The sequence below is a fragment of the Diorhabda sublineata genome, chromosome 8, assembly GCF_026230105.1.
Source record: "Diorhabda sublineata isolate icDioSubl1.1 chromosome 8, icDioSubl1.1, whole genome shotgun sequence".
NCBI classification, from domain to species: Eukaryota; Metazoa; Arthropoda; class Insecta; order Coleoptera; family Chrysomelidae; genus Diorhabda; species Diorhabda sublineata.
In genome coordinates this window covers 11,687,349-11,708,442 of record NC_079481.1, presented here as the reverse complement: position 1 = coordinate 11,708,442, position 21,094 = coordinate 11,687,349, and the positions used below count along the sequence as shown (strand labels likewise).

Genomic DNA, 21,094 nt, shown 5'->3' with positions numbered 1-21,094 from the left:
TAAAAACCGACAAACATGAGACATTAATTATCTCTATTTATTGAAAATATTTTGAATCATCAACAATCAGTACTTATTGAAAATCTATGATCTAAACGATCGTAGCTTCTTAGAGACGGATCTTTACGTGAACAAAACAAGTTTTGTCGTTACAGAGTTTCTGCGGCTCTCTTAAAACTTTGACTAACCAATAGACGGACTACAAGAAATAAAACAGCCGAATCACTTCATTTTTAAAACGAAATTCCACTGGTTAAAGTAGGCAGACAGAAAGAAACTTACTTTATAGTCTATTTTTATTAATGAGAGAGTAATAAAATGATAAATCTGGTAGATAGGTAGATAATAATCTATGAAGCCTCCCTAGAGGAGGAATTTCGCCACTATCCAATGCTTTGGTGATTTTTTGTGTAGTTTTTGAAAAATTTTTTTCGTGCAATATTCATATTTCCATACAGTTTTATTTTCATATTATCTGAATCAGTAGATGTCTTTGAACTATAACACTGGTCGAAAAAAAAATTTTTTTCGTAGTAACACAAGAACGAATAGCATATTGTGATAAAATATATACAAATACGAAAATATGAAAAAAATAATTGTAACATAAGATTTTTATGTTACATTTGTAGAACCATATTCATTGGGAAAATATTTAATATTTATTAAATATTAATGATATTTATAGTTTACATCTAATAAACATGCCAAAAAATCACTTTAAATATCATTTAGCTCTACTTTTTCCTTTTATGCGGGTTTGCACTTTCTCTTTTTAAAAGCAAACAGTAATCACTCAACATGGCCGAATCCCATCATCGTTGATACCGAAATTCTTCTTCTGCTTTCTCTTTCAATAGGACCTGGTTCTGTTCAATCCTGTACGTTTGGCCCTCTTCCTGGATCTTTCTGAGAAGTTGAACTCCAGCTCTCGTACCACCTCATTGGTTGTCTGCCTACAGGTCTGCGTGCGTTCGGTCTCTGAATTTTAGTCCACTTTGCCCATCTATCTTCTAGTATTCTTTCTACGTGATCCCTCCAGAATCTTTTTCGTGCCCTGCCACATCTCGCCACATCCTGTACGTCCAATTCTTCTCTTATGTCACTCTCTCTCCTTATTCGGTGACTCCGAGGGTGACTCCCTTGATAGTTCGCAGTATTTTCATATCTGTGGTTCTCATTATTCTTTAAGTTGTTGATGTCTCTGCTCTGATTTCTGAGACATATGTGATAATAGGTCTCACACACGTTTTATAGATTCTGGTCTTGTTCTGTGAGCTTAACGCTTTGAATCTCCATACTATATCTCTCAGACAGCCGCTGAATTTTGATGCTTTCATCGCTAGTGTTCGTGCCTTCTCTGTCAGGTTTCTTTCACTAGATATATTCACTCCCAGGTAATTGAATCTTGATACCTGCTGTATTATTCCGCTATCGACTGCCAATTTACATCTAATAGGATTTTTTGATATTACCATTTATTGTGACTTGTTGACTGAGATGCTCATATTAAATTTTTCGGCAGAAATTTTCATCTTATATAGTAGACGTTGTAAGTCGTCTTCATTACGGTAATACCATCGTCTGCATAAAACAATACCTTTAAGGAGCGGTGACCCATTCTGGATTCTGCATTGGCTTTGTTGTCTCCCTCGAAAAATTGATCCATTTTGATGTTGAATAGGGTTGGGCTAAGAGAGTTCTACCTTAGTTTTAGTTCTTGTTCTAACCGAAATTCCATTGTTCTAATATCTTGGTGAAACCTTTCTCTCTGCTCCTCACCGACAGCTCCCAAATTTTCGGGAAAAAATGTCAGATGGGAATGGAGGAAATGAATTTTCAATGACATTCGAGCACCAAGGGATTTGTAGGCGTCTAGAAGTTCATCAACTAACTGTTTGGATCCATATTCTTGTCCAAAAATCCCTTCACTACACCAACAAATGCCTTCCATGCTCTAAGTTTCTGTCTGGTGAGCTTTTTTGCAAAATTGTCATCGTCCAGCAAATTTCTTATTTGTGTCCCAATAAAAATATCTTCCTTGAATTATGCATTACTCAACTGGGGAAAGACTTTCTAAGGTATTTGAATCCATCACCCTCTTTATCTATAGCCTTTACAAAATTTTCATCAATTCAAGTTTAATGTGAAGGGGGGGCAGAAGGATATTTTTGGGATCTACGAGATTTATAAACTTAACATTTTGAGATCCCGATTGAAACTCACTTCTTGCTTGTCAATTTTTTTTACATAGTGTTGATCTACTGCCCGACTGTCCCATAGGCAAAGAAAATAGCGATGTTTCGTAAACCCTCCCTGAATCCAATTAAAATTCCAATCACCTTCAGGTCCCCACATATCGGCCATTTATACTTGTTGTATTTAATTTTGTCTAAAAGCAAACGAATATTTTCATAAGTTTCTTTCATCTTCACAGAATGAGCAACTGGTATAGACGGTTTTAAATTTCCATTGTTTAATAACACTGTTTTTAAACTGTAATATCCGTACACGCACACAACGAATTTTCCGTACTGTAGAATGTAGAAAATGTAGCATCTCTTTTTCTAAAGGTCGTAATTTTTGTCTTTTTGACTAACAAGTTCCATTTCTTAAGACGGGAAGCAAGAAATTCAGACTGTTGCTTTGATAAACCCAAAACACGTGCTAAAGCTTAAAACTCACTTTGAACAATCAAATTTGGCTCCCCGAAACTGGTACTTGGAGTATAAATAGGGTCGGTGAATTGTTTTCCGGAGCTTCCTGATGATACGTTGTCTCCAGTATCTTCTAAAACAATATTTCGCGGATCTAAAGGCGCTATCGGTACTGGTAAATCTTCGTCTTATAGCAAACGGCAAATTTGGATACTCGATCTTGTGCTTTTCTTTCTTAGAATAACCTTCAGTCTTTGTTAGACAAAAATAGCAATATTCGAAATGGTTAGTAGATTCTTGCCATACCATTGGAATTGCAAAAGGTATGTTTTTTGTCTTCCCATTCATCCACTGCACCAATGACACGCTACAACTAACACAGCACGCGTAGGGGCCCACTGCTTGTCTTGGTCTCCAATTAAAGTACCAAAATATTTGAAATAGGTCAGGACATTTTCCGAAAATGTCCTGACTTGCGATTCCACCATAAATTCTCCACAAATGTAGCAAAATTCGTTAGGAGAAGTTTTGCAACTGCGACGCGTTTGACTCGACATTTTCGTCTTTATAATCACTTTTTGCATTATGAACAAAGAACCACTTACTATGAAACTCAACAGAATACTAATTTTTAATGTTATTTCAGTTCAGGTATTTTTTCGGCCTTAAAATTTACCGATATTATCCCCCCCTCTTATAAAATTACCAACCTGCTAATGTAAACAGGAATAATTAAACTATTGAAAAGTGGTACGTGTTAGGGCTTAATAAATATTTTTTCTATTATTAGGCGTGTATTTCCATTTTAAAAATTAAGGTCTCGTCTGTGTTACGAAAATCATGTCGGCCAGTGTTATTGATAATGTAATTACTTTCAAGAAACCAATATCATTTTCGCTATTTTTCAATCAAATCTATTTTTCATATAATTTTAATTCTTTCCATCGTCGTTTTTCATCTCTACATAGACATTCTGTTAAATTGGTATACAGGGTGTTTAAAAAAAAGGTGATCCCGCCTCTAGGATAGATAGAAAACTGAAAAATATTTGGGGTTTGCACAGTTACCAAATTTTTTACTGAGCAAACCCCAAATATTTTTCAGGTTTCATAACTGAAAGACTGAACGATAACATGCTCGGTCTGTTTCTTATTAATATTCAATCCCTAAGAAAAAAAACAGATGAACATCTTTCGCATTGTTTCAGTCATCTCTTACCCGTAGTCAGCTTGTAAGGGTTAATACAACGATGTCTTCTGGTAAGCCAATAGAATGTGGAGTGCCCCAAGGCTCAGTACTAGGCCCTATTTTGTTTCTTTTGTCTATAAACGACATCGCCTATCTAGACTTCAATGGTAAAATATGTCTATTTGTAGACGACACTAGTTTCTCTTGGAGCGACCATGATCTCACGGCAAGTCATCCTTCCTTATTCATCTTTGAATCCGTTTGCCTGAATCGTAAGGACACTTCTTCAATTTCATAAAGATCGTTGCACAAAAATGCCCAATCATTTGACAATGAAAATTAAATCGATATTTCGCAATAATTTGAGGGCGTATTTACTGTAAAGTGCCTTTTACTCTGTTCTTGTTTAATTTTGCTATGGACATATTATCGGTGAAATTTGTTGGAAAGAGATTCTTGAATACTTGATACTTATTGAAAAAAAATCTTATCATACGGTTATGTAATATTTAATACATAGGGCATTTGACCAATCCTTACCTTTCTCTAATGTAGTACAGTACAAGAGGGGTTCCGGGGGGGGTCATGACCCCCCCCCTAAACCCTGATTAATTAACTTGGTTTTTTGTTTCTTATAAAAAGGTGTAAGTAAGAATATGTAAAAGTACGAATTATATTACATTATGGATAAATGGAGTCAATACCCCCAAATATTTCGAATATCAACAAAATACCTAATAAAATTGCAAAAATAAAATGCTCAGGAAATTCAAGACTAAAAAGTAGAAGAATCTGACATAAACTAATTAATATGAATGTCAAAACAATGTAATTAACTTATATTTTGTTGGTAAAAGGCTTAAAATGCCATGACTTTGGGGGAGGACTCGTCCTAATACTAATGACCCCCCTTTTTCAAGACCCTGTATCCGCCCTTTGCTCAGTATTGGAAATCTTTTGATAATTTTGTTCTAATATTCAAAGTAATCGTACAAGGATATATTGAAAAATTCTTAGCCTACTATAGAACCAAACAAAATTTCAATATCAAAATATTTTATTACTCAACATTCTCCTATTAATTGGATACATTTATTACAGCGAACCTGCAACGTCTCTAGACCTTTCAAAAAAAAATGTTTCTTCTTGCTCTGCAAACCAGACCTCCACAGCTTTTATTACCTCCTAGTTAGAAGAAAATTTACGACCTTTTAAACTTTTTTTCAGTTGAGGAAAGAGATGATAGTCGGACGGAACCAAATCTGGTGAATAAGGGGGTGTTCTAGTAATTCAAACCTTGAATCATGAATTTTTTTGCATGGCAACATGAGATTTGTCTGCAGGGGCCAAAACAAAACACATTTGGATAGCTTTCCGCGTCTTTTCTCTTTAATTTTTTCCCGTAGGGTGGTCAGTAGTGTCGAATAGTAATCTCTAGTTGTCTACCCTTATCAAAAAAATCAATCATGATTACTCCATAGCAATCCCAAAAAACTGAATCAAGAACTTTTCCAGCAGATTTTTGGACACGAAACTTCTTAGGTCTTGGAGAACTAGAGTATCGCATTCCATCGATTGTTGCTTTGTATCTGGATCATAGAAATGTACCCAAGTCCTATCCATACCAACAATGCGGTTTAAGAAGTCTACATTGTTTTCAAATACAATTTTTCATATGAAGGACACTGATCACCAAGTGTATTAAGCATTTCTTCGTAACTTAGCTTACCTCTTAACCCTTTTAAATACAGGTAGGTACTTGGTAATGGCTCGAAACTCTAATTTTTCGATTTTCACAATTTCGATGGACATCTTTTTTCTTTCAAAAATCTGGTTTACTTTTTTGACGTTAAACTTTACACTGACACTTTTAATAAGTTATTGTTCGTTGCTATGGTAACGCAATATTTTGTTTATGCATGGCCTAGGCTAACTAGATATCAATACATCCTCTTATTAAATTTAATTTAAAATTTAACCTCCGGGAAAGGATGAAAATAAACCTACGAGTGTCCTTGATTATTCCCAACTAGCTAGTATCTGCTACCAATTTTTCATAAATGACTGTCTTACAACTTTACTTTGGTTTTATGTTTTTCATCAATTTTTAATTAATTAGGTATACAGATATTGAAACGTTTAAAATAATTGGAAAGTGTAGATGTTTCTATCTAGTATCGTTAATAATTAATCAGGATATCTTATAAATGTATGTCTTTTTAATTGTGATTAAACTTTCAAAATATCGCCTGGGTGTGAAATATCGTACCGACTTGATCATTTGTCGTAATTTTTGTTATTCCGGTTCACTTTGATTTGAAGCAGTTTATTTGAAACTGAATGATGCAAAAAATCAGTTCATGCTCTATAATATTAGAATATTTGGCAAAAAATGAAAATTTAAATTTCAATTCTTGTAATATGTTAATGAATCTACTTTGTTCTGTAATGTTTTACTTATTTATTTATACTATTTCTAACGGTGGCGAGAATTTATGCACACTGTCTCTTACTTACTGAATTTATTTACACAATTACACTAAACACTATAATAATCACTACTTTTATAATTTACTTGTTACTTTTTACTATTTCGTTCCGTTCACTATGACTTTTAATTATGAACTACCGCTACTAAACAATCACGAATTTATAACCGAAAGAAATTTCTAGAATTCTAGAAAGTAAATAAACAAATAAATAAATAAAAATTCACAGTTCGTTTCTTTCACTATGACTTAATTATGAACTCTCGCTAATAAACAAGCACGAATTTATAACCGAAAGAAATTTCTAGAATTCTAGAAAGTCAGCAAACAAATAAATCAATCAAAAGGCTCTACTAGAAACTTGCTGTCGCTATGATAAAAACATATTTAAAAAAGGAACATCAAACAAATTCCGCGAACCGGCGTATTTTAAACCTCCATTATAATAATTATAATATAAACAGGACCTGATTCATGATCGATGTCGTGGGCGAGTTCGTAAAAGATCTAATGAAAAGTCAAATTTGAAATTTGTATCAACGAGGCATAGAAATTCACATTTTTATACTTGTACCGCAAATGAAGTATATATCTATATATTTTTTCATTGTATTGTCGCCTCAATGGACATCTGAAGACGTTAGGTTCAGCAGCGAGTGCAACGTGCAGATTTTAATACGTAGGAGACGAAACCCGAATTTTCTAATAGCACCGAAGCTCTCCAGTGTTACGACAAGAAAATGGTACACAATACGAGGTCTGGCTATTAAATAACGAGACTGGTTACGAAAAAGGGTTTTATTATAAAAATTATTCTACATTCGAATGCTCCCCTTCAATATACTCCCTTCCCCTCTCCACACACCTTTCCATACGTTATTCCATTGATCGAAGCAGTGCTGGAAGTCTTCTTTGGTAAGGGTCTTTAGGAGCTCTGCCGTTTTTTGCTTTACCGCTTCCATCGAATCAAATCGGGTGCGTTTTGAAGCAAATTTTATCTTCGGAAACAAAAAAAGTCGCACGGTGCCAAATCCGGTGAAAACGGCGGGTGTTCGAACAATGGAGTGCGCTTACTGGCCAACTAGTGCTTCACAGATAGCGCGTTATTGGCAGGAGCATTGTCCTGATGAAAAATCGGGCCGTCCCTCTGGAACCCATACCGTAAATGTCGAAAAAAACGTAGCGTCTGCACGGGGCGATCGGTGGTTGAAAAAAAAAAGCCCTCGTATCTTGTATTGTTGGACAAAACTGCTCCAGCCAAAATCATGTATATAAAAATCGACTAAGCAGAATCGGATTTACATGATTTTCATATATAAAAGTTAAAAATGCTACAGTGTGATCTAAGAATATAGACTTTTTAAAAAATGAAAATGATTATGGAATAAAAATTTCTTATTTCTTTGTTAGGACGGATACTTTTCGGACAACCCTCGTACATTGTGGCGATAAAAATAAACGTGTCCTTGACGATTTTATTCGTAATTTAATAGTTATTCAAAAACTGAAAATATATACGGAGAGTACTGTTAAAAAAATGTTTTATGTTATATTTGATTAACATAAATCCATTACGCTGCCAGTCTATTTGAATTGTTTGAAAAAACTTACTAAACTTTTTTTGTCAGCTACTTAAATCGAAATACTAGTAAGTCACGTTACGTTTTTGACCTGGAAGGACGACCTGAATGTGAATAATCTTCAATATCTTCTCGTGAAGTTCAACAGACTCAAATCTTGTTTCTTTTTATGCAGATTAGATTCCTCGCACGTTATTACTTTTTCTAATAAATTTGAGTCTATTTCTATCGCATTTAGAGTCTCAATACAAATATTTCTGTGAACTTGTTCAAATGTGATGATTTCAGCCACCAATTCCGCACACACTTATCGCATATTGAAATTTTCGTTTTTGACCTGGAATGTCGACCTGGACGTGAATGATCTACAATATCCTCTCGACCATCTTGGGAACGCTTAAGCCACTCAAAAACGCATGGTGCAGACAAACAACCATCCATATACTTTTTTCAATAAATTATAAGTTTCGGTTACTTATTAGCTACACCTCGTATAATAGGATAGAACTTTTGTTTCTAGTATTACCTTTTAAATGAAAGTTTTATATCGTCTTTAATTTCGTAGGCGATAAAATGTCAACAGTCAACATTTAATGAAGCAAATCTACATTTAAATTTTCATATTTTACCATCGAAAGTTTCATGGTTAAAAAGACATACTCGTTGGTCTATTATCTAATTCGCAGACTAATTTCGCAACTGTCAAAATTTATTAATAATGTGTTAACTCCATTACAGCGAAATTCTTCCCTAAATAAAAAAAAAGATAATTTGAAAGGCAACGGTATGAAATATTTATTGTTATATCCTCTTTATACTCGCGATTAAATGAAAGTACTTCTTTTTAGAAACAAGAGGAGGAGAAAGAAGTCCGTAAAAGAAAGGAAGAGCAAAAAGAAAAATCGTCTCGTGATAGAGACAGATCACAAACTCACTCACCTAGTCCGAATAGAAGAAGAGATAAAGACGACAAGAAAAGACGTCGATCAAGATCTAGGTAAATACATTATAAAAATTTGGATTTCATTTTATATTTTCATCTTAATATTTTACATTCTTATCTAATATCTCCTCTTTATTTAACTATTTTCTTTATCCCGTAAGCCATTTTTTTAAGTTCGAGAATTGAATGTAAACAAAGGGAATTAGATCAGGTAAATATGGCGGATGAGTTCGGCTAATTTTTCTGCAACAATAGTGAACTATGGTCAGACGTATTGTCGTTAAAAAAAAAAACTATTTTCCTCGAAGAATTTCTCAATTTTTTCCTTAAACCGCAAAATTATTGTTTTCCTTTTTTTCTAAATAATGATTACTGCTTTGGAATCTCAAAAAACTGTGGCCATGAACTTATTAGCTTCAAAACTGTGTTATATCGACGGTAAAATTAACTGGGATTACGCTTTAAGATATTCGAACAATTTTTAATGCGAGCGAGCTTTTGATCAGCATCAAGAAATCGCGGTACCCACCATGCAAATATAAAGCTGAATTTTTTTCACCACATTTATCCAAAAACAATTTTCTTTTCTTTTTCTTTTTTATTTCCTGAGAACACGTTCCTTCATTATTTTGAACGCAGTTTTGTTTCTGGAATATAATCGGATGTTTTATCTCTTGTGTTATATCGACGGGAAAATTCACTCGGATCACGTTTAAGATATTCAAACAATTATAATGAGAGCGAGCTTTTGATCAGCACCTTGTAAATATACACTTGAATTTTTTTCACCACATTTACCCAATAACAATTTTCTCCATATGTTATTGACCTAAAAAAGTTTTTGATTTCTTGAAAGCACGTTCGTCTATTATTTCTAACGCATTTCTGTTTCTGAGCTATAATTGTATGGCCAAGTTTTATCTAATCTGTCATATCGAAATGAAAAATACGAACGAGCTTTTGATCAGCATTAATCAATGGCAATACCCATTTTACAAATATACACTCAAATTTTTTTCCCCACATTTGCCCAAAAAAACGAAATATGATTATTAAAAATATCTTTTGACATATTGTACTAAAAACATGGAAAAACTAATAATATAATCACTATACCAAAAGTGTGGTTAACCTCTAAAATGGCACACTTCCGTTAAATCGTCCCCATACAAACGTACAAACCATCATAGATAAAACATCTGCATATAATATGGACGGTCCGTTCATTTGAAAATTGAAAAATTTCCAGATCATTCTTTGATGCAGTTGCTGTCATAATTAGTCTCATACTCTTTAAAATATTAGTAACTCATGGAAAACAAAATAATATAATCGAGATCATCTTATTAAAGCAACAATTCTTTTGTTGTATTGATTAACAGCTGCTTTGGGTCATTACCTGACATTTCTACCTCATATTCTTTTATTGCAGTTGTTTTGTGTTCATGTTTCATGACTGGCCAATCGAATGTTTTATAAATTTTCTCTTTTCATATTGTTTTTCATACATGCTTTACATTTTTGTAGGTCTCATGAAAAGAGTAGGGAAAGGGAAAGGGAACGCGAAAAGGAAAGAGAACGTGAGAGAGATAGGGAACGTGAACGTGAAAAAGAAAAGGAGAGAGAACGAGAACGCGAGAGGGAGAGAGAAAGAGATAGAGAAAGGGATCGTGATAGAGAAAGAGAAAGGGACAGAGACCGCGAAAAGGATCGTGATCGCGAAGACCGAAGAAGTACCAGAGATATGTTGAAAGAAAAGGAAATGGAAGAAGAGGCAAAAGAAAAGAAAAAAGCCGAACGACGAGCAAGAGAAAAAGAAGCTGCGTATCAGGAAAGATTGAGGTCAGTATCTACAAATTAGTATTTCGAAAGTTTTTAAAAAATTTTGATTGAAATGTTGCAGAGCATGGGAAACTAGAGAAAGACGCAAAGCCAAAGAATATGAAAAAGAACGGGAAAAAGAGAGATCTAAAGAAGAAGAAAGAGAACGTGACGCCAAAAGGTTGAAAGAGTTCCTCGAAGATTACGACGATGAAAGGGATGACGTCAAATATTATAAGTGAGCATATTTTATTCATTTAGTACTTACTACTAAATCATTTTTAGCTTGAAATCGAGTAAACAATCTTAAAATCCAGTATTGGATTCCTTAAAACTTGAGATTTTTTTGTCATCCCTATGTCGAACCTCCATCCTGGAGTGTAGGATACCCGTTGTAATAGTCTCTTATGACATGTATGAGCTACATTGGGAATATTTTTTCACATGCGGTCATCACACATTTATTTGAAATAATGCATTTTTTATAAATGAAAAATGTACCACCTTCTAATGCCAAAATTCATAATTCTTTTTCGAATTTTGAAAAACTTCTAATGTCTGGTTATCATAATACCATTTACTTAATTAAAATCAAAGTCTTTTTGGATAGAGCTCTGGATTCGGTCCCAACCTACTGTAGAAATATTTATTTAATCCTCATTATTTTTTCATTTAATCCTAAGCCAGGTGGCTGTGCGGTGTTTTGATTGGGATTCATGCCATATATTTTTTTCTTCGTGTCTTTCTATCTTTCGTTTGATTTTTTATTCCTTTCATCTCAGCAGCTTCTTTCACAATTTCAACCCTTGTTTTTCTTGGTCTTCCTCTAAAATTTTCACCTGCCACATTTTTACAATTTCTTTTGTCGAAACTTTTATATTAAGGTTCCAAAGGTATTTTCTCCTGCTGCATTATCTTGTTTAGTAATTCCGTTTTCATCCGTATATTTACAGATTTCAGCAATTATATTGTCTCTCCCTGGAGTTTTTCCCAGCTTTAATGTTAATATTTAATTAATATAATTACTTTACATTTCATACCGTTCACTGTTGATTGTAACTAACAATGTTTTTCTTTAATACACTGAGAACACAGTAATAAAATAAAAGTTAAACCCACAAGACTATAACCTTAGTTAGTTATTGCCAAGCCTACCAAATTGTTTTGCCTGTATAAACACAACCATTTTTTCATTCAACAGAATCAAAAATCTTCAATACTTTTCTTCATCTTTTGTTTATCATTAAAAGTTGCCACTGCTTCTTCTAAATATGTCGTAAGTCTTCCAGTGGTTTCTTTCACCCATTAGCACATTTTGGGCCCATATACCATTGATTCATAGTATTCTAGCTGGCTTAACTAACTAACTAATCCATTTAATTACTTTAATTCTGCATTAGCTCTTTATTTAACAAATATATTTGTCAAAATTTGTTATATCTCATTTTCTCAAGTTTATTTGTGTAAAATTCTCTTATTTATTTACTGCATCAAATATTTATTAAATCAGATAATAAAAGTAAATGTTTTTTGGATTTTATACATATTATACCATTACAGAGGGCGTGAGTTACAAAAAAGGGTAGCAGAACGATTAAAAGAAGCGGAATTAGACAACCGTGACAGATTAAAAGAAAAAGAGGAAATAGAGGAATTGAAAAATAGAATATTCGCTGGGGAACATGAAGATCCTAATGCGGAGTTTGAAAAGGTAAATTGATCGTTAGATCTTTTCCTATTTTGTAATTTTTTTTTAAATTTTAGGCTAAACGAGAAAGGGAAGAGCAGTATAAACCAAAACTACTGATCGATGTCAATCTGGAACATTGGAAACAGAAAGAAAGAGAAAAAGAGAGGGAATTAGAAAGACAGAGAGCTAGAGATAGAGAGAGAATTCGTGAGTTAGACAGGGAGAGAGATAGGCAACGAAAAAGGGAAGAAAGGGAAAAGTAAGAAACGATAATATATTCTGATAATAATTTGCCCATCGAACGTAATTCTGTAATAATTTTTTTCATTTAGGAAATATTTATTTAAAAGAATACTTGGAGAAAGCTTAAAGAACGAAGACAACTGCATGATCAGTAAGATTACTCATTGAAGTTTCTCAAGCATAAATTGATTTGTTTAAAAATATATATAAAACAAATAGTATAGTTAATTCTAAAAATATTGTTAAATTAAATTACTTTAAAGGTATGTTATGGAACAAGCAGCACAGGAATTGGCCGCAGTCGAAGCTGAACCAATTGACAGTGATAGTGATATGGAAGCTGATAATCATTACAGTCCAGCTCCCCCGGAACCCGACAGTATATCGATGGACAATTCAAGTTCCGCCCAGGTAAATTATACTTTTTTATTAATATAAGCCTCTAGAATAAAGTCCATTAGAACAGTTCTTATAAACATTCCTTTGTTATCCCTTCTTCTGACTCTGTTTTCTAATCATTTTCTCAATAATACGAGGCCTGTCCATAAAATGAGGATCCCAATGAATTCTCACATTGAAAAACATGTTTATTGGCATTGAATTATACATGCTTAGAAAGCTTAGACTTCCCTCAATTTTCCTACATAATCACCGCTTAGATCAATGCATTTTTGCATGCTTGAGTTGTAGAAGTCATGGACGTCTATGAATTTTCTGCACCATTTGCGTACATGCTGCACACTTATACACTTTTTCCCATATACCTCACACAGTTGGAATTGAATGTCAACCGGAGGTACGTTTTTTGCTCACAAAAAACGAATCATAGAGAGTAATACTCACCTGGCGTGAAAATCGAATGAAAGCGACATCTTTCGCTGCTATCAAGACAAGAATGAACGTTGTAGACAGTTCTCCGGGGTGAGAACTAAGAAAAAGAGGACCAAGCTAGACCCTAGTCTCGCTAAATCCCACTTCAGTGTTCCCACCGTCCAAAGGTCTTCGGCAACCTTATTTTTTGGACAACCCTCGTGCATACTATTTTTCTACTCTTATCGTTTGTCCCAATAGCTGTCATTCACGCTGTATAAATGAGCCTTTGGGTTTGTAATTTTGAACTTTCTTGTTGGTTCTCATAAATTTTTCATCTCTTCAGTTGTTCCCTTTCTCCCCCTCCCCCACTTTCTCAACTAATTTTATGTTTATTACTATATTTTTTCATTTGTTTGGTTTCTTTTTGGTTTTCTTCTTTGTTTTACCATATTATTCTTCTCTTCTGGTTTCTCCCTTTTGAGCTTTCTTCTTAGTTGTCCGATTTTTTTTTCTCTTCTGGTGTCTTCCTCGCTGTAGATTAGGGATTATATTGCACAACACCCTTTACAGATAAGCCCTAGTGGCTGTAATCTTAAATTTTCTCAATTTTTTTTTTCTGTCTATTACTATATTTTTTATTTGCTTGGTTTCTTTTTGGTTTTTTTCTTTGTTTTACCATATTATCCTTATCTTCTGGTACTTTTCTAGATGTAGATACAACCTTAAGATTTTTTGTGCACATATCGAAGCTATCATTTTTGTTTCCACAGTTTTAAATGATCTCCAATATATGTGCTAGTTTCAAATGTTAGAGGCATTGTTTAGATGTGCTCGCAGTTGTGAAGTATTCTAGAACTGGATTTTCCTCGTACTTCCAAAAGAATCTAGATCCATTAATTTCTAATATTCAGTACTATTTTTAGTGATCCATTCTTCGGAAAAACCTCGATAGAGCTTTTCCTTTTTTTCTTTCTTATAGGAGCAAAAGGATCCAGATAAAAGGCGTTTATACATCTTTTATGACGAGCATAATGGCGTTTCCATAAATTTTAACTGTATGAACAAAAGCTCAGTATAAATAAACTCTAATATAGTCTTTCCCAATCACTTCTTCCATCATGAATATTTCATATTTTATATTTCCAGTTTCCACATGTTCACATCAATTTTGTAACTTTGGTTTAATTTCCATACATTACTATAGATTTTATTTGTTTTTGTATAAACTCAAAAAATGAAAAACACTAACCATAATATTGATTATATATTTTGAATTTAGTGGACACAAGTACAAGCTCCAGATGAAGACTCGAAACATTCATTTATATCGAACCATGACGATCACGCTACTCCGACTACGGGAACTGGTATGAAAATAACATTAGCCAAACCTATCACCTTGCAATCGCCAACGAGAGATTCGAAGCGACGTAAATCAAACCTTAGAGAAGTTTTCAATCCCGACGAGGATGATAGTAATACTCAAGTTAAGAAACGAAAATTAGTACCGTTGGGTAAGTATACGTACCTATACTATTTAAATACAATAAATTTCTTCAATACATTATAACACTGAACCTTTATTAATATCACCAGGAATACAATATTCATTATGGTTGAAATCTGTTGGTAATGTTTATATTGTGTATATCTGAAGCACACTTCAATAACCAAGTTATTGTCTTCAGAAGCTGAATGTTATTGTTACAATAATTTTGTTATCATAGTGTAGTGGTAGTGTGTTCAGTATGAATATCACCAACGGATTCAGGGGTTCCAAAAGACAAGAAAACTCAAAAACTCGCGAATAAAAACGACCACGTTGTCATGATAGGAAATTATTTGTCCCATTTTTCAAGTGTCTTCCTTTGCACATCATTTTATAAAGGTTCAAAGGTTTCTTGTAAAATTCGGAGTTTATGGTTGTTCCTCTATCACATTGTGTCTTCACAATCGAAAAAAACAATGACCATGACATTGATGTTCTACTTTAACTGACAGACCTTTTAAAGGGCCAGATGAAATACTGGTTTTCAATTGAGACCTCTAATTTTTATCTCACTTTCATTTTTTTATGAAGTCAAAGAATGATCTGCCTTTACCTAACTGAATTACACTTTTAATCAGCCTTCAAAGTTACTACACAACTAACAAATAAATTTAAGCATTTTTCAGCATCTTTAACCATTTTTTTAAGCATGAAACAAAACTTAATGCATATTTATGAGTAATTAATGAATTAAATTGGTTAAAAATGTCTTGGTCGAAATGCGCTTCAATGTAATTGTGAGTGTTGGTTAAGTGGTAGTGTAAACAGCTACTTTAGAAAGATTGTTTTTGCAGTTTCTATTGTGAAACATAAATCTTAACGAGGCATTAAGTTTTGTTTCATGCTGAAAAAATAAGGTTTAAGATGTTAAAAAAATGTTGAAATTTATCTGTTAGTTGTGTAGGAACTTTGAAGACTGTTCAAAAGTGATATGATGATCTATTTAGTAGTAGTGTAATTCAGTTAGGTAAAGTTTGAGTTCATAAACAAACCTTTAAAGGTCTGTCAGTTAAAGTAGAACATCAGGTCATGGTCATTGTTTCTTTCGATTGTGAAGACACAATGTGATAGAGGAACAACTGTAAACTTCGAATTTTACAAGAAGGCACTGAAACTTTTGAATCTCTACAAAATGATGTACAAAGGAAAACACTTGAAAAATAGGCCAAAGACTTTCTTATCATGACAATTTAGTCGTTTTTGGAATTCCTGGAACCATTAGTGAAATTCATACTGAACACAATGTTCACACTACTACTATTTACACTTTACACACTACGATAACAAATTTATTGTAACAATTTATCTTCAGCCTCTGGATGAAATAACTTGGTTATCGTAACACGTATTAGACAGTGTTAATTGTAAGTGTTGGTGTAGTGGTAGTGTTAACAATGTGTTCAGTATCTCTTACATTACATAACTTACATTGAGAAGGCCATGATCACCAGATCAAAAATGCTTTCAGTTGTTCTGACTAATAACTTCCTATTTTAAATTAGGCAACAATGCACGATTACAACCCTGACTGAGATACAACCTCTTGTATTGGGAACCATTAAGATATGTTATTCATCTAGTTAAATGGAACAAAGTGTCCCTTATTTTACCCCCCATTAACGTATCGTCTCGGATTACTTAATTTTTGACTTATATTAATATAACTGGGAAGAATCATAAATTTATCTAACTTCAATTTATTATTGTATTCGTTAAGATTTATTGTACACTGACCGCTCCTAATGGGAACCAACGTCATAGTTAAGCGATTCCAAGTGTCCCTTAGACGCTTGAATTTCTAATAAGATACCAAATTATTTACTTTTATTTTATATTGATGTTACTCTAACTACCATAAATATAATCATTTATAGCTATTGGGTACAATAGGATTTTGGTATTTAAAGCGGTTTGCAAATGGATATGAGGCATTCGTCGAGTACAGTAGTCGGATGAATTATTTTACTACCATAATAAATAGTTTTTTCAAAATTATTAATTTATTATTATTATTATTATTATATATTATTAATAATTAATATTGATGTTTTAATACAAAAAATATGGTCAACCATCATCGGTTAGCCCTAAGATACATTACACCAGTCATGGCTTCAATGTTGGATAAATTGTTAAAACATTTCTTCAGTTCAGAATTTCAAATTTTAATTTACCTTTGTATTTTTATATTTAACGTTTTTTTGAATATTTTCAAATTCTATCATTTATTAGTTTCTAAAAATAAATAGATATTAAAGGATCTTTGATTTTAAACTAAAAAAACTACAACTTTATTCTTTCTATCGCTTTCCAACTATTATATGCTGGCAATGCTTTTCTCATATTCTCAGTTCAGTTTTCAACCCTTCTCTCACTCTACTCTATCCTTCTTTCTTAATGTATCCAAATTCTTCTCCCATTATTATTATTATCTTTTTAATTTATCTGATTTTATTATTTGTATTTGAATTACGGCATCCAAACAAAACCTATCTGGGCAACAGTATCCAATCATTTTCTGTTTAATTTTTCTTAGCAACGTATATAGAATGACAAAAAAAACCTTTACGAGACACTTTATTGAATCAAAATTTGGTGTTCAAACTTAATATTACATAAACAACAAATAATTAATATATAGTCTATTAGCAGGGTGGTTATTTGTTAAAGGTGAAATTAACTTTAAACGATTACACTGGAGACCAAAGGAGCGAATTTGGCGGCATTGTAAGTCTAGTCTCCAAGCCAGAAAAACATTTTCCTATGACCTATTGTATTATCGACTAGTAACTTAAATGAACCCTTGAGAAAAAAATGTACCTCATGCTCACCAATAATTCGACTTTTCCAAAAAAGAATAGGGCCATAGGATGCAACTGATGCAAATCAGAATGGATTTTTGTAGCATTAAGTGCTAAGACAAAGATTAGTTAAGCATGTCTACATCGCTTCATCGCTAACAAGAAATAAATAATGACACAATAAGGAGACTACTTAAAGGCCCAGGGTGTCTGCAAATGGATCTTCGTTAACCCCAGAACATCGAAAAGTGTGGCTTCAGCTGTTAGAGATAATTTTGACTGGAAATACCAATAGATTTATCCAGATTGTCGTTTATTATTACCCAAGATTAGAGTAGAACCATACCATATACTATCAAGTTTCCAACTCCTTTTGGTACATTTTTTGTTAAATCACTGTAATTCTCTAATAATCCATTGCGATATTTTTTATGATCAATACTCAAAATCATTAATTAATTTTTTTCGGCTCTTTTCCTTTAAGTTTTAATAAACGCTTAAATTTAGAATTATATGAGGTATTAATCAAATAGAATTTTTATAATCATTAATAGATTTGTATAAACAGTTTCTAAAAATTCTTTCATTTTGTATGTTTTTCATAATTTTTAATGCTGTGTAATATATTTCATCGTATTGGTGATTTTTTAATCCATCTTCGAAATACTATGATGTTAGTTCTATATAAGCAGTATCGCAATTATTACAATGAACTTTATATATGATGTTATTTTTTTTTGTTTTTTAATATATTTGACTTTAGACTATTAAAATATATGGATATTTTTTTTTATTTTTTAAAATAGACAAAAATTATTTAATTTTAGTTAATAATACATATCTGATGATCTTTTAATAATCATAATTTTGATTTACTTTATAAATATCTCACCTTGATGATGATGATTTTTTTACCTTTGAATGAAAAATTATACAGCAGAAATAATATTTATCGCCTTTTTGATAATATTTTACATCTTTTAGATTATAATGAAGATAAGAAATCAAAGAGTAAAGAAAACGGAGAAAAGAAATTAGAAGAGTCGAAATCACAAGAAGAAAAAAGAAAAAATATCAAATCGTTAATAGAAAAAATTCCCACAGAAAAAGATGCTCTATTTGCATATAATTTGGATTGGAGTGCAATAGACAATGTTCTAATGGAAAAGAAAATTCGACCGTGGATAAATAAAAAAATTATAGAATATATCGGAGAACCAGAACCGACACTTGTAGATTTTATTTGTTCAAAAGTATTAGCTGGATCTCAGCCTCAAGTCATTCTCGAAGACGTACAGATGGTAAGGTTTAGAACTTAAGTATTAAATATAAATCGATATTAAACTAACAATTATTCTTCCTGAATATTTTTCTGATGATTGGCGGCTATTTCATGATAGTTTTAAGCGAAGTTTAAAATAAAACCAATATGGTTCATTACCTTTTTCTCATTCAACAAAAATGAAAGAAGAATAGAACACTACAGCTTTGGTATTGAAAAAGATAAAGGACAACAAAGTGGAAGCACCCTAAATCCTTGCTTTTTTGCCTCTGGGATAGCAGACAAAGCACATCAATGGGATAAAAAAAATATCATTAAAAACCCCTTATTTCAACAAGAGAAAATCATTTTACCTCCGTTTCATATCAAGCTGGTCCTTATGAAGCAGTTTGTGAATGCTGTTGATAAAAATGGATCATGCTTTACATATATAAATGAAAAAAATGCCACACTTGAACAAGGAGAAAATTAAAACAAGAATATTTGAAAGTCCATAAATAAGACAGCTCATTAAAGAATCCTGTCTTCGTAAATTCATTGAATGAAACTGAACGAAAAGCCTGGACTTTATTTGCTGGAGGTGTTAAACATTTTCTCGGCAATTCTAAGGCAGAACTAGTAAATGAGATGCTTATTAGTTTCGTATTTCATGGGAGTAACATGTGCACTATTTACATAGTCACTTGGATCATTTTCTAGGAAACCTAGTAGACACCAGTAAAGAACATGATGAAATATTTCACCTAGACATGAAAATTATAGAGGAACGCTATCCAAGACGATGGAATATGCACAAAAATACATACGAAATTTATACAGTATTCACTGAGTAACTGATGAGTCGTTAGTCTCATAAATGACTCTTTCTTCTGTCTTTATAACTAATAAAATATTTGTATCATATGATGATAATATTTCTGTAATTTTTTATTTCACTCATGAGTTTTACTTGAATTATTTCATTAAAATGATAATTTTTCAAAATATGAGCTGCTGGATAAAATCTAAAGCCATATATATGAATTCAGGTCGCCAATTCTATATGAAATTAACTGTAAAAATTCAGGCACCGAAAACACTGTTGACCAGTTCATCAATATTCTCATAATTTCCTCTTGAGTAACAACGAATTTTCTACTTATATTTTGTAATTAATCACTCTAACGTATGTTTTCTGTTTTTAGGTTTTAGATGAGGAAGCAGAAGTGTTTGTAGTGAAAATGTGGCGATTGCTTATTTACGAAGTAGAAGCAAAAAAGTTGGGTTTAGGAAAATAATTCAGAAAGACGATTTTTTGTACTGTGTATATATAAAACTTTCAGCTTTTAATTTAAACGATTAAGTTGTCATACCTTGGAAATAATATAACAGAATTGATAAACATATTTTTGTATGTTCTGTTATCATTTATTTACTTTTTTTTTTCTCAACTGTATTTATCGCATAATAAAAAAAAGTTGTTTCTGGGTTGTACTATTATTTCGATAATTTAAGTGTAACCCTTAGGTACCAGTAAAAATGCGAGGGACAAATTTAACCCCTCGCATTTTTTAATATAGAGGAAACATACTGAACACACAACATTGGAAACTATAATTATCTTGCAATTGCTAGAGAAATTTTTGGCTTAAAAATAAATGTTGATGTTAAAAAAAAGGGAAAAACAGGATCAGTGTAGAATTTACAAAATATACCGATTCTAATTAATTTTTGATAAATCAAGATGTCAGGAATAAAGGGTACGAAGTTTTTATACCAAGAAAATACTTTTCAAGTAAAGGAATAGTCAAATACATAGACACGTCAATTTCGGATGAAATTTAAATAAATATTCACAAGTAAATAATGGGGCAAAAAAGTTTTAGAAGCAAAGCGATTTCTAAGGAAAGAAATTCATAGACAGGGTAGATTTAAGGGCGGAAACAAATAATTCGAAGGATGGTGACGAAGAAACTAATAAGGTAGAATTAGTGCTAGAAGAGACCATAAGATACACGTTCAGGAACAACCCTGCCGACAAGTGTGAAGATATGGGGAA

The 21,094-nt window shown here is 32.4% G+C and overlaps 1 protein-coding gene across 4 annotated transcripts in view; it reads left to right on the top strand.

The window, feature by feature from the left end:
• LOC130448099 (RNA-binding protein 25) overlaps nt 1-20,533 on the top strand; it is a 37,967-nt gene extending 17,434 nt beyond the window's left edge. For 2 of the 4 annotated variants that reach the window (XM_056785301.1, XM_056785299.1), the window contains exons 6-14: nt 8,763-8,911; nt 10,385-10,699; nt 10,761-10,916; nt 12,239-12,389; nt 12,443-12,627; nt 12,875-13,022; nt 14,704-14,938; nt 18,759-19,075; nt 20,241-20,518. In XM_056785301.1, the coding sequence (XP_056641279.1) occupies nt 8,763-8,911; nt 10,385-10,699; nt 10,761-10,916; nt 12,239-12,389; nt 12,443-12,627; nt 12,875-13,022; nt 14,704-14,938; nt 18,759-19,075; nt 20,241-20,333 (1,749 nt within the window). In that variant the 3' untranslated portion in view covers nt 20,334-20,518. Of the gene's footprint in view, nt 1-8,762; nt 8,912-10,384; nt 10,700-10,760; nt 10,917-12,238; nt 12,390-12,442; nt 12,628-12,700; nt 12,763-12,874; nt 13,023-14,703; nt 14,939-18,758; nt 19,076-20,240 lie in introns of those variants that run through there. The other 2 variants (XM_056785300.1, XM_056785302.1) reach the window with 2 other exon arrangements.
• The last annotated feature ends 561 nt before the right edge of the window (nt 20,534-21,094 follow it).